At 41.9% G+C, this 13,572-nt stretch overlaps 1 protein-coding gene across 4 annotated transcripts in view; it reads right to left on the reverse strand.

The window, feature by feature from the left end:
• LOC139540067 (mitochondrial inner membrane protease subunit 2-like) overlaps positions 1–13,572 on the reverse strand; it is a 176,636-nt gene that overhangs the window by 27,886 nt on the left and 135,178 nt on the right. For 2 of the 4 annotated variants that reach the window (XM_071343612.1, XM_071343613.1), the window contains one exon: positions 243–2,311. The exons of the other annotated variants lie outside the window; for them this stretch is intronic. In XM_071343612.1, coding sequence (XP_071199713.1) covers positions 2,171–2,311 — 141 coding nt within the window. In that variant the 3' untranslated portion in view covers positions 243–2,170. Of the gene's footprint in view, positions 1–242; positions 2,312–13,572 lie in introns of those variants that run through there. 4 annotated transcript variants of the gene reach the window in all.

Below are 13,572 nucleotides of genomic sequence, written 5' to 3' on the forward strand. Positions count from 1 at the left end.
AAGAGGCACTGAGTCTGAAGGTAGGCCTTGAAATACATCCACAGGTACAGCTCCAATTGACTCAAATTAAGTCAATTAGCCAATTAGAAGCTTCTAAAGCCATGACATTATTTTCTGGAATTTTCCAAGCTGTTTAAAGGCACAGTCAACTTAATGTATGTAAACTTCTGACCCACTGGAATTGTAATACAGTGAAATAATCTGTTTGTAAACAATTGTTGAAAAAATTACTAATAACCGACTTGCCAAAACTATAGTTTATTAACAAGACATTTGTGGAGTGGTTGAAAAACGAGTTTTAATGACTCCAACCTAAGTGTATGTAAACTTCTGACTTCAACTGTTCAATCTATAAATCCAGGTAGTTTCAATCAGCCTTTCATGCCACAGGCTCCTTCAAAGCCCAGCCAGTTTTAGTTGAATCTTTCCATACATTTAATAACATGGTACTGCACTAGTCTGAAATTCTGATAACACAACACACATATATATCTCAGCGTTCAGTTGTTCACATAACATGGTTGCAAAATGTTTTTTTAATTATTATTATTTATTTTTACAATTGGCCAGTTTCATACTTTTCTTAAATAATTCCCTATTTCTTCTAAAATAAGTTGACATAAAAAAAAATGTTTTGTCAACTTATTAGATTTTCAATATTGCAGAACTATTTTATTTTTGTAAACATACAATTTACAATTTTAATGTAGAAAACAAAGACAAATGGCATGGACAAAATAATTGGCATTTTGTAGCTAGTACTTGCACAACCTTTGGCCAAGATAACTGTAGACACACACTTCTTGTAACCATCAATGAGCTTTCTGTACCTTTCTACTAGCAATTTTCAGAAGCAAACTGCTGTAATTATTCAATATTTGATGGGTGCCCTTTACCAACAGCTCGCCATATTGGACCTCGCTGTAGCTTTTGGATGTAATTCAGATCTGTATTCTTCGCTGGCCACTCCAGAACAGTCCAAAATCTCTTCTTAACCATTCCCAGGTGCTTTTTGATGTGCATTTGGGGTCATTGTCCTGCTGGAAGACACAACCTTCAATGGAGACCCAGCTTTTGGACACTGGGTTGGACCACAACAAACCTGATCATCTGCTGATTTCATGTCATTGTGCACGGTCAAGGTCCCCAGTACCAGCAAAGCAACACCACAGCATTATCAAACCTCCCTTATCTTTCACTGTAGGGAGGGTTCTTTTTTCATTGAATGCTTCATTGGAGGCCAGTATACCAAACGCTGATCTGTATTGCCAAAGAACTCCAATTTTGTTTCATTGGTCCACAGAGCATTACCCCCCAGGAGTTAGCCTTGTTTAGGTGGGTTTTTGAGAAGTTCAATCAGGCTTACTTGTCTCCTTCAGCAGTGGGGTCTTCCTATGTTTACCAACGACTAAAATCAATTATGGAGGAGGTTCAATAATGATGTGGGGTTGCTTTGCTGCCTCTGGTACTGGGCGCCTTGAATGTGTGCAAGACATGAAATCAGCAGATTATCAAGGGTGTTTTGGAGTGCAATGTTCAACCCAGTGTCCAAAAACTGTCTTCCACAGTAGGACAACAACCCCAAACATACATAGAAATAACCCTGGAAAGGTTCAGGGTTCAATCTGTTCTGGAGTGGCCAGTGAAGAGTCCAGATCTGAATCACATCCATAACATATGGCGAGAGGTGAAAACAGTAGAAATGTGCAGCAAGCTCATGATGGCTACAAGAAGCATTTCTTGGCTGTTATCTTGGACAAAGGCTGTGCAACCAAGTACTAGCTCCGGGGTGCCAATAATTGTGTCCATGCCATTGGTCTTTATTTTTTAAATAAAAATGTTAAACTTATATTTACAAAAATAAAATAGGTTCTGCAATGTTGAATATCCCAAAAACAAGGTGTGGAGACCAAACTTTATTTTTCATTTTTCAACTTATTGTAGAAGAAATAGGCAATTATTTAAGAAAAGTGTAAGGGTGCCAATATATTTGGCCGCAACTGTATGGGTAATGGGTATCTGATCCATTGACATATTCAGCTTCTCAACAACAAAGAGATATAATAACTGTGCCACATCAAAGGATTATGACATTTTCACATGTACTGTATGACAGAGAGAGAGAGAGAGTGTAGGTAGGTACAGTATGTATAGAGCCATGAGCCTCTCCTCAGTCCTCCTCCTCTGTTGTGTCCCCGTGCCAGTTCAACAAGGGCTTCCGCTCAGGGGGGAGGGACGGCTCGATCCTCTGCCACCGATTGGGTGGCCAGATGATGTGGGAGGCACGGCCGTGGACCAACCCCAGAGACACCTGCGGAGAGGAAGAGGGAGGAGAAGACCCTGGTCAAAGAACTATGATACTATCGCTCATTCTAAGTGATCATTAGAATAAAGGGGCAGTTCCATGGTGTTAATAACATGGCTGCAGAAGGCTTGATGGACGAAACTTGTCCATTGTGAAGTGTGCTGGTCTTCTTTTTCAAGACAAATATAACATGGAAACTGATTCTAATAAAAATGATTCTAATAAAAAAAATAAAAAAGGAATTTATTGAATTATTTTTTAGCTGTGACGTCACGACATAAGTTAAATAAACTTTAATATGTAATAATAAACTTTAATATAATAAACTTTAATATGCACATTAAAACCAACAAATGTTGGACCGACTGCAAAGGTTAGTTATTGTTATCCCAGACAATCACGTCTATGTCAATTAAGCGGTTAGCACAAAACACACGGACCAATATCAACTGCTATTAATGAAGCTTATCTTTCAAAAGGCCTGTTGTTTACAAACGAGAAACACAATTATTCTGTCCTTCTTGAAGGTAAGGCTGAGTTTGGCTCATGCCTCTGGGCTTGCTCAGTGAGTACGAAATGGCACCCTATTCCCTAAATAGCACACTACGATATAGGGTGCCTTTTCAGACTCAGATAGAGGAGGAGGCCTTTCTGATTGGCTCCCTTGGTAATACATGTCCTGGGGGGTGATGTCAACACAACATAGGCCCTCTGGCCATGGATAATTGAAAAAAACATTTAAACTACCAATACAATACCTTAATTCTGGCATGTCAAGATTGAAATACAATGAAATTAATGGATTCGTATATTCTTCTTCTCTACTTCAATTGAACTACACTAGTTCCTGGCTGATAAATAGATTAAGTAATATTCCATTAAAAATCAATTTGGTCCCCATGCTTCATTCCCGGGTATTGGCACAGAAAAATAATGAAATCAATTTGGTCAGTATTTCCAAATATATTGTACTACCAGACATAATATACAACAGACAGAGATCCAGTACAGTGCCATTCCATTACAGAACCTTCCGTCAATATTCCCCTAATACACTGAACAGAAATATAAACGCAACATGTAAAGTGTTGGTCACATGCTTCATTAGCTGAAATAAAAAGACGCTATACATTTAACATATGTACAAAAAGCTGATTTCTTTCAAATTTTGTGTATAAATTTGTTTACATCCCCGTTAGTGAGAATATCTCCTTTGCCAAGATCATCCATCCACCTGACAGGTGTGGCATTTTAAGAAGCTGATTAAACAGCATGATCATTACACAGGTGCACCTTGTGCTGGGAACAATAAAAGGCCACTCTAAAATGTGCAGTTTTGTCACAACACTATGCCACAAATGTCTCAAGTTTTGAAGGAGCGTGTAATTGGCATGCTGACTGTAGGAATGTCCACCAGAGCTGTTGCCAGAGAATCTAATAATTTCTCTGCCATGAGCAGCCTCCGATGTTATTTTAGAGAATTTGGCAGTAAGTCCAACCGGCCTCACAACCGCAAACCATGTGTAACCAAGCCAGCCCAGGAACTCCACATCGCCAGCCCAGGAACTCCACAGAAGTGTGCTCTTCACGGATGGATCCCGGTTTCTGCTTCCCAGTTCAGAACAGTTTGCACATATATGTCAGACAGCAGCTATGGCGTCGTGTGGGCGAGTGGTTTGCTGATGTCAACGTTGTGAACAGAGTGCTTCATGGTGATGGTGGGGTTATGGTATGGGCAGGCATAAGCTACGGACAACAAACACCATTGCATTTTATCGATGGCAATTTAAATGCACAGAGATACCGTGGCGAGATCCTGAGGCCCGTTGTCGTGCTATTGATCCGCCGCCATCACCTCACGTTTCAGCATGAAAATGCACTGCCCCTTGTCGCAAGGATCTGTACACAATTCCTGGAAGCTTCACCAGACATTGTCACCCATTGAGCAGGTTTGGGATGCTCTGGATCGACGTGTACGACAGTGTGTTCCAGTTCCCGCCAATATAAATAAAGGTGAAATAAATAAATACAAATATTCAGAAACTTCGCACAGCAATTGAAGAGGAGTGAGGCAACATTCCACAGACCACAATCAACAGCCTGATCAAGTCTATGCGAAGGTGATGTGCCGCGCTGCATGAGGCAAATGGTGGTCACACCAGAGACTTTTTTTTATCCACGTCCCTACTTTAAAAAAAAAAGGTATCCGTGACCAACAGATGCATATCTGTATTCCCAGTCATGTGAAATCCATACATTTGGGCCTAAGTAATTTATTTCCGTTGATTGATTCCTTATATGAACTGTAATAGTAAAATCTTCTTAAATTGTTGCATTTATATTTTTGTTCAGTGTAAATCAAGTCATCTCCCCTTGCAGCAGCACATTGTGAGAGGAGAGCTTTAGAGTTGAGCCCTGGCCTGGGGATCAGAGTGTAATTTCCCCTCACAGCAGCCAGCATAAACACTTCAATTCCACAGAGGAGAGGCGAGGAGGCAAGAAGAGACAAAGGTCGTGTCCCAAATGGCACCCAGCCAGAGACTGAAGGGGGGGGGAGATCTCCCTTCCATCACCCTGCTGGGCTGCTGCTGCGCTGGGTGGCACTGGGGCTGTGACTGAATTATCTAGTAACTGATGGTTGTGGATGAAGACCATCATGATTATAAAATAACTGTCAAACCCCTTTAAAAATAGGCCTACCTACATTAATTTTAGGATAAAAAAAAAAAAACGTTTCCTAATAGCAGGAGTGTTTAATGATTAAATTGTTTTGGTAACTTAGTCTGTCTATGAAACTTCCTACATCGCCTCCTCTCTCCAACTGTCCTTTGATGCTTGAGCAGCTAATCGCTAGATGCACTGGGGTGTAGAGCGCTATAGGCTGTGGCATTTCAGTAAAAACTTGATTTTATACAATGCATGTTTTCATTGCTTGATAGCAAATAAATAAATTGGTCTTTAAAAAGGTTGGATGTGTCTGACTATTGATTAATTATGTATAAACAGCAGTTGACAAGGTTGTTCAGGCTCTGAGGCCTATAATGCACTAATGTTCTGTCAAATGGACAATTCTCTCAAACCTGGCATAGTATAATTTGATACAGACTGCATACACTAATCAACGCTGATCAGGCCCAGCCGGTACACTACCCTCCTATCCCTGCAAAGTAAAACAGTAGCCTAGGCTATACAGTGTCGGCTCGCAATGAACTTTTATGAATGTCCATGCCGTAGCCAACCATTTGTAAAACAGACAATTGACCATTATTCCCTGTCATTTGGTTACATTCATTTCTCTTAATGCATGTATTAATTACAGTCCCATACCATTCGCATTCTCGGGAGTGGAAACATTGTTTGCAGAGTTCACAACCTGAGACACTTGTGAGAAACAAGTCTCGGTTTATTTCATACCATCATTTACACGCTCCATGTGAGCAATGGGTCTGGTTTATCTGCCCTGTTAATGTTGATGGAGTGCACTCGCGCCTGAGCACACACAGAAGCACCTGGCCTGCTTCTCACAAATGTCAAAATGTAGGAAAGTGCCCATGTCGTTGGTCTAATGAGCCGGGCTTCAGTCATTTCTTTCCTTCACATCACACAGTGCAGTAAGTCAACGAAGTCCGTTTATACATATATATAATTTTTTTTTTTTTTTAAACATCCATTCAAATTGTAATAGTTCCTCACAGTACTTGAACAATCTTTCCAACACCCTCCCCCCTCAGTAATCAGTGTCACTGATAAATAGGCTATGGACATGTTGCTTTTACTTGGTTCTATTTGAATGATAGTCAATTTAATCTTCATAGTATAAACCATCCCCTTCATACCTTACTTGTCGATTCATTATATTGTAGCCTACTTTCTTGAAAACATAAGGTAGGCCTAGATTGTTTTAAAGCACATTTTTAAGGAAAGGAGAAATATTTGCTTGTGTCTGACACACGCCGGCGGCTTTGATTGACGGGTGCATTTACAGGGGTGTGCGTGACTGAGTTTGCTGATTCCTCCTGTAGGCATATGTCCATTCAAAACGTTTCCCTACACTGCATTCAATGGGAAAATAGGAGTTTCAACCAATTGACACTTACGTCAATCCATTGCATTCAATGGGAAAATATGAGTTTCAACCAATTGACACTTACGTCAATCCATTGCATTCAATGGGAAAATATGAGGGTCACAGGCTTGATCCGTATGTCAATACATTTCCAGTCAATGGGAAATGATGAGTGTCAACCAATTTCAACTCTTCAAAGTGAAAACTAGGTCCCACAGAGAACAAGGCCTTTTTTCCATTGGAAATAATTACCTACAGCCCTCACATAACCATGACGCCCCCTGTGGACTGCAATTGAGCTAGCTAACCGTCCTTCCACACAACCCATCGTGACCTTATACGGATGCTCTCCTGTGTTGAGGTTCAGCTTACTGCGGCAACAGGAAATGGCTTAATTCATCCTCAACATGGTGCTTCATTCTCTTCCTGCAGACCGAGGGACCGGCATGACCCGCCAAATAAAATTTGAAGTCAATCGACGCAAAAGCATTTTAAGCATTCTTTACCTCCATTGGATACAATGGTCTTGCAGTCTAGAAACCAAGAGCCTTGTTAGAATTAATTCAGAAGGAGATATTGCTCCATTTTGGGGGGGGGGGTGACTTAATACTGTATGTGTTTATGTCTGTCTGTCTGTGTTGCCTGTCTGCCTGTGTCAATATCCTGTCTTTGGAGGTGGGAAAGAGGATAGAAATGAGAAGACAGGGAGGGAGGGAATGAAGGAGAGAGAATGGAGGGGGGAGGAGGGAGACAAGGGGGAGAGTGAGGGAGGGGGAGAAAGAAATGGATAGGGTGAAGGAGGGAGGGAGAGGGTGATGAAGGAGGGGAGAGAGTCAACAGACAAAGGTGGGTGAGAGGAGGGAGAGAGAGATGACATGGGGACAGAGGGAAGAAGGAGAGAGAGGGTAAATGAGGGAGGAATAAGAGGACGGACGGGAGAGAGCAGAGGGAGGAATAAGAGAGGACAGACGGGAGCGCGAGAGAGAGAGAGCAGGGAAATAGAGGGGAGAGAAGAGAAAGAGGGGAGAGAGAGACCCCTCACTAAGCCCGACCCCCTTGGTTACTGTTGCAACCTCTGACAACATTTTCCCAGGAATCCCAATTCCCCATTTTCAATTAACTCGCAAACATTTCTAAATTTGTGTTTATCTATTTAATCCATTTTGAATTCAGGCTGTAAGACAACAAAATGAGGAATAAGTCAAGGGGTATGAATACTTTCTGAAGGCACTGTATCAATCAGCCATTTTGGGATAATGATATAGAAAGACAAAAGCAAGGTGTTTAGTTGCATAAAAAAAAAAACGACACACAAAGGACTGGAGACAGATGCCAAGGCTTTCATAAATACACAATATAATCTTCAAATAACATTTCAAGGCTGTGGGAGTGAGGCGAGGGAGCGTAGAAGGCTAAACTAGCTTGTCCACTCGGTCCCTCACACAAGAGAAATGAGTGCTACGGCCTTGAAGACATCAGGAGTATCTGACAAATGGCTCCAGGATACCAACACTTCTCCCTCCTTCCTCAGAAGGCTTAGTTTAGAGACTGGGAGTAAGAAAAGAGCCACTAAAGGTTGTCATATAGGAATGGATTTGGTACACAACTCACAAGCTTATTGCTGTTGTTGGGTGGGTGATAACCCCTATGCCATTTATTGACTTGATCTGGACGACGAATATGCTTGCTTTTTAGATGTCATTTCAAATGCCGCTGAGAAATCTGTGACTTGGAAAAGAGTAAGACATTGAAGCCCCGCAATACAATAAAGTTACATTTATTTTTGTTGTTTGTACTCCCAAAACCTGTATGCAAAGCAACCGTTGAACGCCATTTCAGGCATTCAGCATATTTCAAGCTACAAGACATAATCTGATTTTGGCAAAAGGTATGACTGTGATATTTGTTTAGGTCTATCCAACCTGACAGCTCACTCAGCGACTTCATCTCACGCAGCACTTTATACAGCACCTGGCTCTCCAGGGAGCCCAAAGAGCCTATGGGGTTTTAGACAAGTATAAATTACAAAGCGAAAGAGAGAGAGCGAGAGAAAGAGAGAGGGGGGGGGGGGGGATTGGAGAGAGAGAAAAAAGAGAGAGGGGGGAGAGAAAGAGAAGAAGGGGGGGTTGGAGAGAGAGAAGAAAGAGGGACAGAAGAGACAGAGGAAGAGAGGGATAGAAGAGAGAGAAAGAAAGAAAGCGAGGGAGTGGCAGGTAAGCGCTTTACTGAGAGGCATGTTAATTCACTTCCTAGTGAGAAATATAATTATATTTAGGAGCAAAACAAGGTTCAGAGCACCCATATCAAATTAAGTCAACACAACAGAAATTTGGAACATTTCTTCCTCTGGTTGTTCCACGTATATTTTAGTAACAAAGAACCTTTCACGTCAGTGGAACACACTTTCTGTGAAATGTAAATCAAGACAGGATTTACATTTCACCCAAAAATATATATTTTTATGCCTTCAGAAAGTATTCACACCCCTTCACTTGTTCCACATTGTGTTGTGTTACAGCCTGAATTTAAAATGGATTCAATTGAGATTTTTTGGTCACAAGCCTACACACAATACCCTATAACGGCTGCCGTTTTATGGGCCCCTAACCAACTGTTCTATTTTGTTACATTTTTTCACATTGTTCAACTTATTTTGTACATAAAGTTGCTGCTACCGTGGGCCTCCCAGGTGGCACAGTGGTCTAGGGCACTGCATCGCAGTGCTAGCTGCGCCACCAGAGTCTCTGGGTTCGCGCCCAGGCTCTGTCGCAGCCGGCCGCGACCGGGAGGTTCGTGGGGCGACGCACAATTGGGCTAGCGTCGTCCGGGTTAGGGAGGGTTTGGCCGGTAGGGATATCCTTGTCTCATCGCGCTCCAGCGACTCCTGTGGCGGGCCGGGCGCAGTGCGCGCTAACCAAGGGGGCCAGGTGCACGGTGTTTCCTCCGACACATTGGTGCGGCTGGCTTCCGGGTTGGAGGCGCGCTGTGTTAAGAAGCAGTGCGGCTTGGTTGGGTTGTGCTTCGGAGGACGCGTGGCTTTCGACCTTCGTCTCTCCCGAGCCCGTACGGGAGTTGTAGCGATGAGACAAGATAGTAATTACTAGCGATTGGATACCACGAAAATTGACATCAGAATAAATCCCCGTCATTCGCGTGAAGAAAAGGCGGAGATACAGAGGGAGAAGGTCAGGATTCGGAGATAAGTGAGTAAATTGCCACTACCATCCATTCTATTGGCAATCACTGGAAAACAAACTCGATCTACAGTCGAGACTATCCTACCAACAGGGCATTAAAAACGGGAACATCTTATGTTTCACCGAGTCGTGGCTGAACGACGACATGGATAATATAGAGCTGGCTGGGTTTTCCCTGCACCGGCAGGACAGAGCAACTATGTCTGGTAAGACGAGGGGCGGGGGTGTATTTGTCAATGCCTGCTGGTGCGCAATGTCTAATATTAAAGTAGTCTCGAGGTGTTACTCGCCTGAGGTAGAGTACCTCATGATAAGCTGTAGACCACATTATCTACCAAGAGTTCTCATCTGTATTCTTTGTAGCCGTCTATTTACCACCACAAACTGATGCTGGCACTAAGATCGCACTCAACGAGCTGTATAAAGCCCTAAGCAAACAAGAAAATGCTAATCCAGAAGTGGCGCTCCTAGTGGCCAGGGTCTTTAATGCAGGCAAACTTAAATCCGTTTTACCCCATTTCTACCAGCATGTCACATGTGCAACCAGAGGGAAGAAAACTGTAGACCACCTTTACTCCACAAACAGAGATGCATACAAAGTAGAGGTCGACCAAATATGATTTTTCAACGCCGATACCGATTATTGGAGGACCAAAAAAAGCCGATACCGATTAATCGGCCGTTATATATATATATATATATTTGTAATAATGACAATTACAACAATACTAAATGAACAATGAGCACTTTTATTTTAACTTAATATAATACATAAATAAAATCTATTTAGTCTCAAATAAATAATGAAACATGTTCAATTTGATTTAAATAATGCAAAAATAAAGTGTTGGAGAAGAAAGTAAAAGTGCAATATTTACCATGTAAAAAAGCTAACGTTTAAGTTCCTTGCTCAGAACATGAGAACATATGAAAGCTGGTGGTTCCTTTTAACATGAGTCTTCAATATTCCCAGTTAAGAAGTTTTAGGTTGTAGTTATTATAGGAATTATAGGACTATTTCTCTCTATACCATTTATATTTCATCTACCTTTGATTATTGGATATTCTTATAGGCACTTTAGTATTGCCAGCCTAATCTCGGGAGGCTTGAAGTCATAAACAGCGCTGTGCTAAGAACTGCTGGCAAATGCAGGAAAGTGCTGTTTGAATGAATGATTATAAGCCTGCTGCTGCCTACCACCGCTCAGTCAGACTGCTCTATCAAATATCAAATCATAGACTTCATTATAATATAATAAACACACAGAAATACGAGCCTTAGGTCATTAATATGGTCAAATCCGGAAACTATCATTTCGAAAACAAAACATTTATTCTTTCAGTGAAATACGGAACCGTTCCGTATTTTATCGAACGGGTGGCAACCCTATGTCTAAATATTGCTGTTATATTGCACAACCGTCAATGTTATGTCATAATTATGTAAAATTCTGGCAAATTAATTACGGTCTTTGTTAGGAAGAAATGGTACACACAGTTCGCAACGAGCCAGGCGGCCAAAACTGCTGCATATACCCTGACTCTGCTTGCACTGAACGCAAGAGAAGCAACACAATTTCCCTGGTTAATATTGCCTGCTAACATGAATTTCTTTTAACTAAATATGCAGGTTTAAAAAAAGATACTTGTGTATTGATTTTAAGCAAGGCATTGATGTTTATGGTTAGGTTCATTGGTGCAACGATTGTGCTTTTTTCGCGAATGCGCTTGTTAAATCATCACCTGTTTGGCGAAGTAGGCTGTGATTCGATGATAAATTAACAGGCACCGCATTGATTATAGGCAACGCAGGACAAGCTAGTTAAACTAGTAATATCATCAACCATGTGTAGTTAACTAGTGATTATGTTAAGATTGATTGTTTTTTATAAGATAAGTTTAATTCTAGCTAGCAACTTACCTTGGCTCCTTGCTGCACTCGCGTAACAGGTGGTCACAGCCTGCCACATAGTCTCCTCGTGGTTTGCAATGTAATCGGCCAATTACCGATTGTTATGAAAACTTGAAATCGTCCCGAATTAATCGGCCATGCCGATTAGGTCGACCTCTATAATATATAGTATGTAGCATATACTGGGCTGCAGGTAGCCTAGTTCTTAACTGACTTGCCTAGTTAAATAAAGGTTAAATAAAAGAAAAAATGAAAAAAAATATGTAGTATGGGTATTTGAACACAGCTATAGTATTTTATGTAGATCGTTGACAAAAAATGACAATTAAATCTCACCTTGTAACACAAGAAACTGTGGAAAAAGGTCAAGAGGTGTGCATACTTTCTGAAGGCACTGTACATTATAAAATGGACCGTTCGTTAAGCCCAGAAGCCCTTGGTTACTGTTTCAACATCGGAATTTTTTTTTTTTTTTTTTTACCATTTTCTCCCCAATTTCTTGGTATCCAATTGGTAGTTACATACTTGTCTCATCGCTGCAACTCCTGTATGGATTCGAGAGAGGCAAAGGTAGAGAGCTGTGCGTCCTCCAAAACACAACCCAACCAAGCCGTACCCGCACTGCTTCTTGACACAATGTCCACTTAACCTGGAAACACCGTGCACCCTGGCGACCGTGTCAGCGTGCACTGTGCCCGGCCCGCCACAGGAGTCTCTAGTGTGCGATGGGACAAGGATGTCCCTGGAGGCCAAACCCTCCCCTAACCCGGACGACACTGGGCCAATTGTGTGCCGCCCCATGGGTTTCCCGGCCGCGGCCAGCTGCGACCGAACCCAGAATCTCTAGTGGCACAGCTAGCACTGAGATGCAGTGCCTTAGACCACTGTGCCACTCGGGAGGCCCCCCCGGACAACATTTTCCCGGGAAGTCCAATTCCCTATTCAACCACTAGCGAAATCCCCTCACAATGAACTCTAACTGTGTTTTTAATACACAATTAAATCAAACACAGACTACCCTTTGCTAATCAGGAAACTCTCAGTATGTTGTGGTGGATTGTTATTACAATTGCTTCATGGGGACATGGGAAAATTATGTTTGTAGTGTGGCTAACCACTGAAGGGCTCTGAATTCACTGTCAGCATGCAGTCAAAGCTACTAACCACTTTTAGCTAACTAGTGTGCTCAAATCGTATCCTGATGATGACAGCAGATGGGAGTTGTATTCATAACATGGCTAACTTAGCTAGCTAACTTGCATTTCAAGTGGCTAGCTAGCGCTAGCAACATTTGGTGGTCAATGAGACCGAGAGCTAGCTAGCTAGCTAATCAGCTGAGCTAGCAAACAATGTAACAAAAGTATAATTTCGGATTCTAAAAATACTCCAACAGGCTCTGCATTTCAGGAATCACAGTAGCAAGTACCACAGAAGTATATTACGTACCTGGTTTGAGGAGTTAGCAAAGTAACTTTGGTCAACTCTTGAGTTCAACTCGGGATAACAAGTACCACGAAAGTGGCTCACCTTTTAGCCAGATACAGGTCATTTCAATGTCAACAAATGATTTAGAACTAAGCTGCACCTGGGCAGTGTTGCCAACTCCTCAGTAAGGAAAGTAGCTATTGGCAGTCCTAAAAGTTGCTAAATGACATCATCACCTAATTTGCATAATTGGCCATGTGCATATAATTGTGATGGACGCTGTAGGAGAGAGGAATAATAATAATAATTCATTTGTAGTTCTAAACATATTTAGGGTGTTTTTTACTCACTTTTTTGTCTCTCCCACGACGTTATTCCTCTCTCCTACAGCGTCCATCACAATTACATGCACATGGTCAATTATGCAAATTAGGTGATGACGTCATTTAGCGACTTCAAGCGAATTGTAGGACAGCCAATAGCTACTTTCCTTACTGAGGGGTTGGCAACACTGCGTGCGATATGCACGCACAGTTACAAGCCTGCTAGAGTTAGCGGCAGGCGAATGAGCAATATCCACCGTCGTAATATAGATGAAGCCTGAGCTGGAATGTGAAGCTAACTGAAGCTAGCTAATTTCAGAAAAGCCTGGGCACATCTGTCTATA

This window comes from Salvelinus alpinus, chromosome 15, assembly GCF_045679555.1.
Source record: "Salvelinus alpinus chromosome 15, SLU_Salpinus.1, whole genome shotgun sequence".
Classification (NCBI taxonomy): domain Eukaryota; kingdom Metazoa; phylum Chordata; class Actinopteri; order Salmoniformes; family Salmonidae; genus Salvelinus; species Salvelinus alpinus.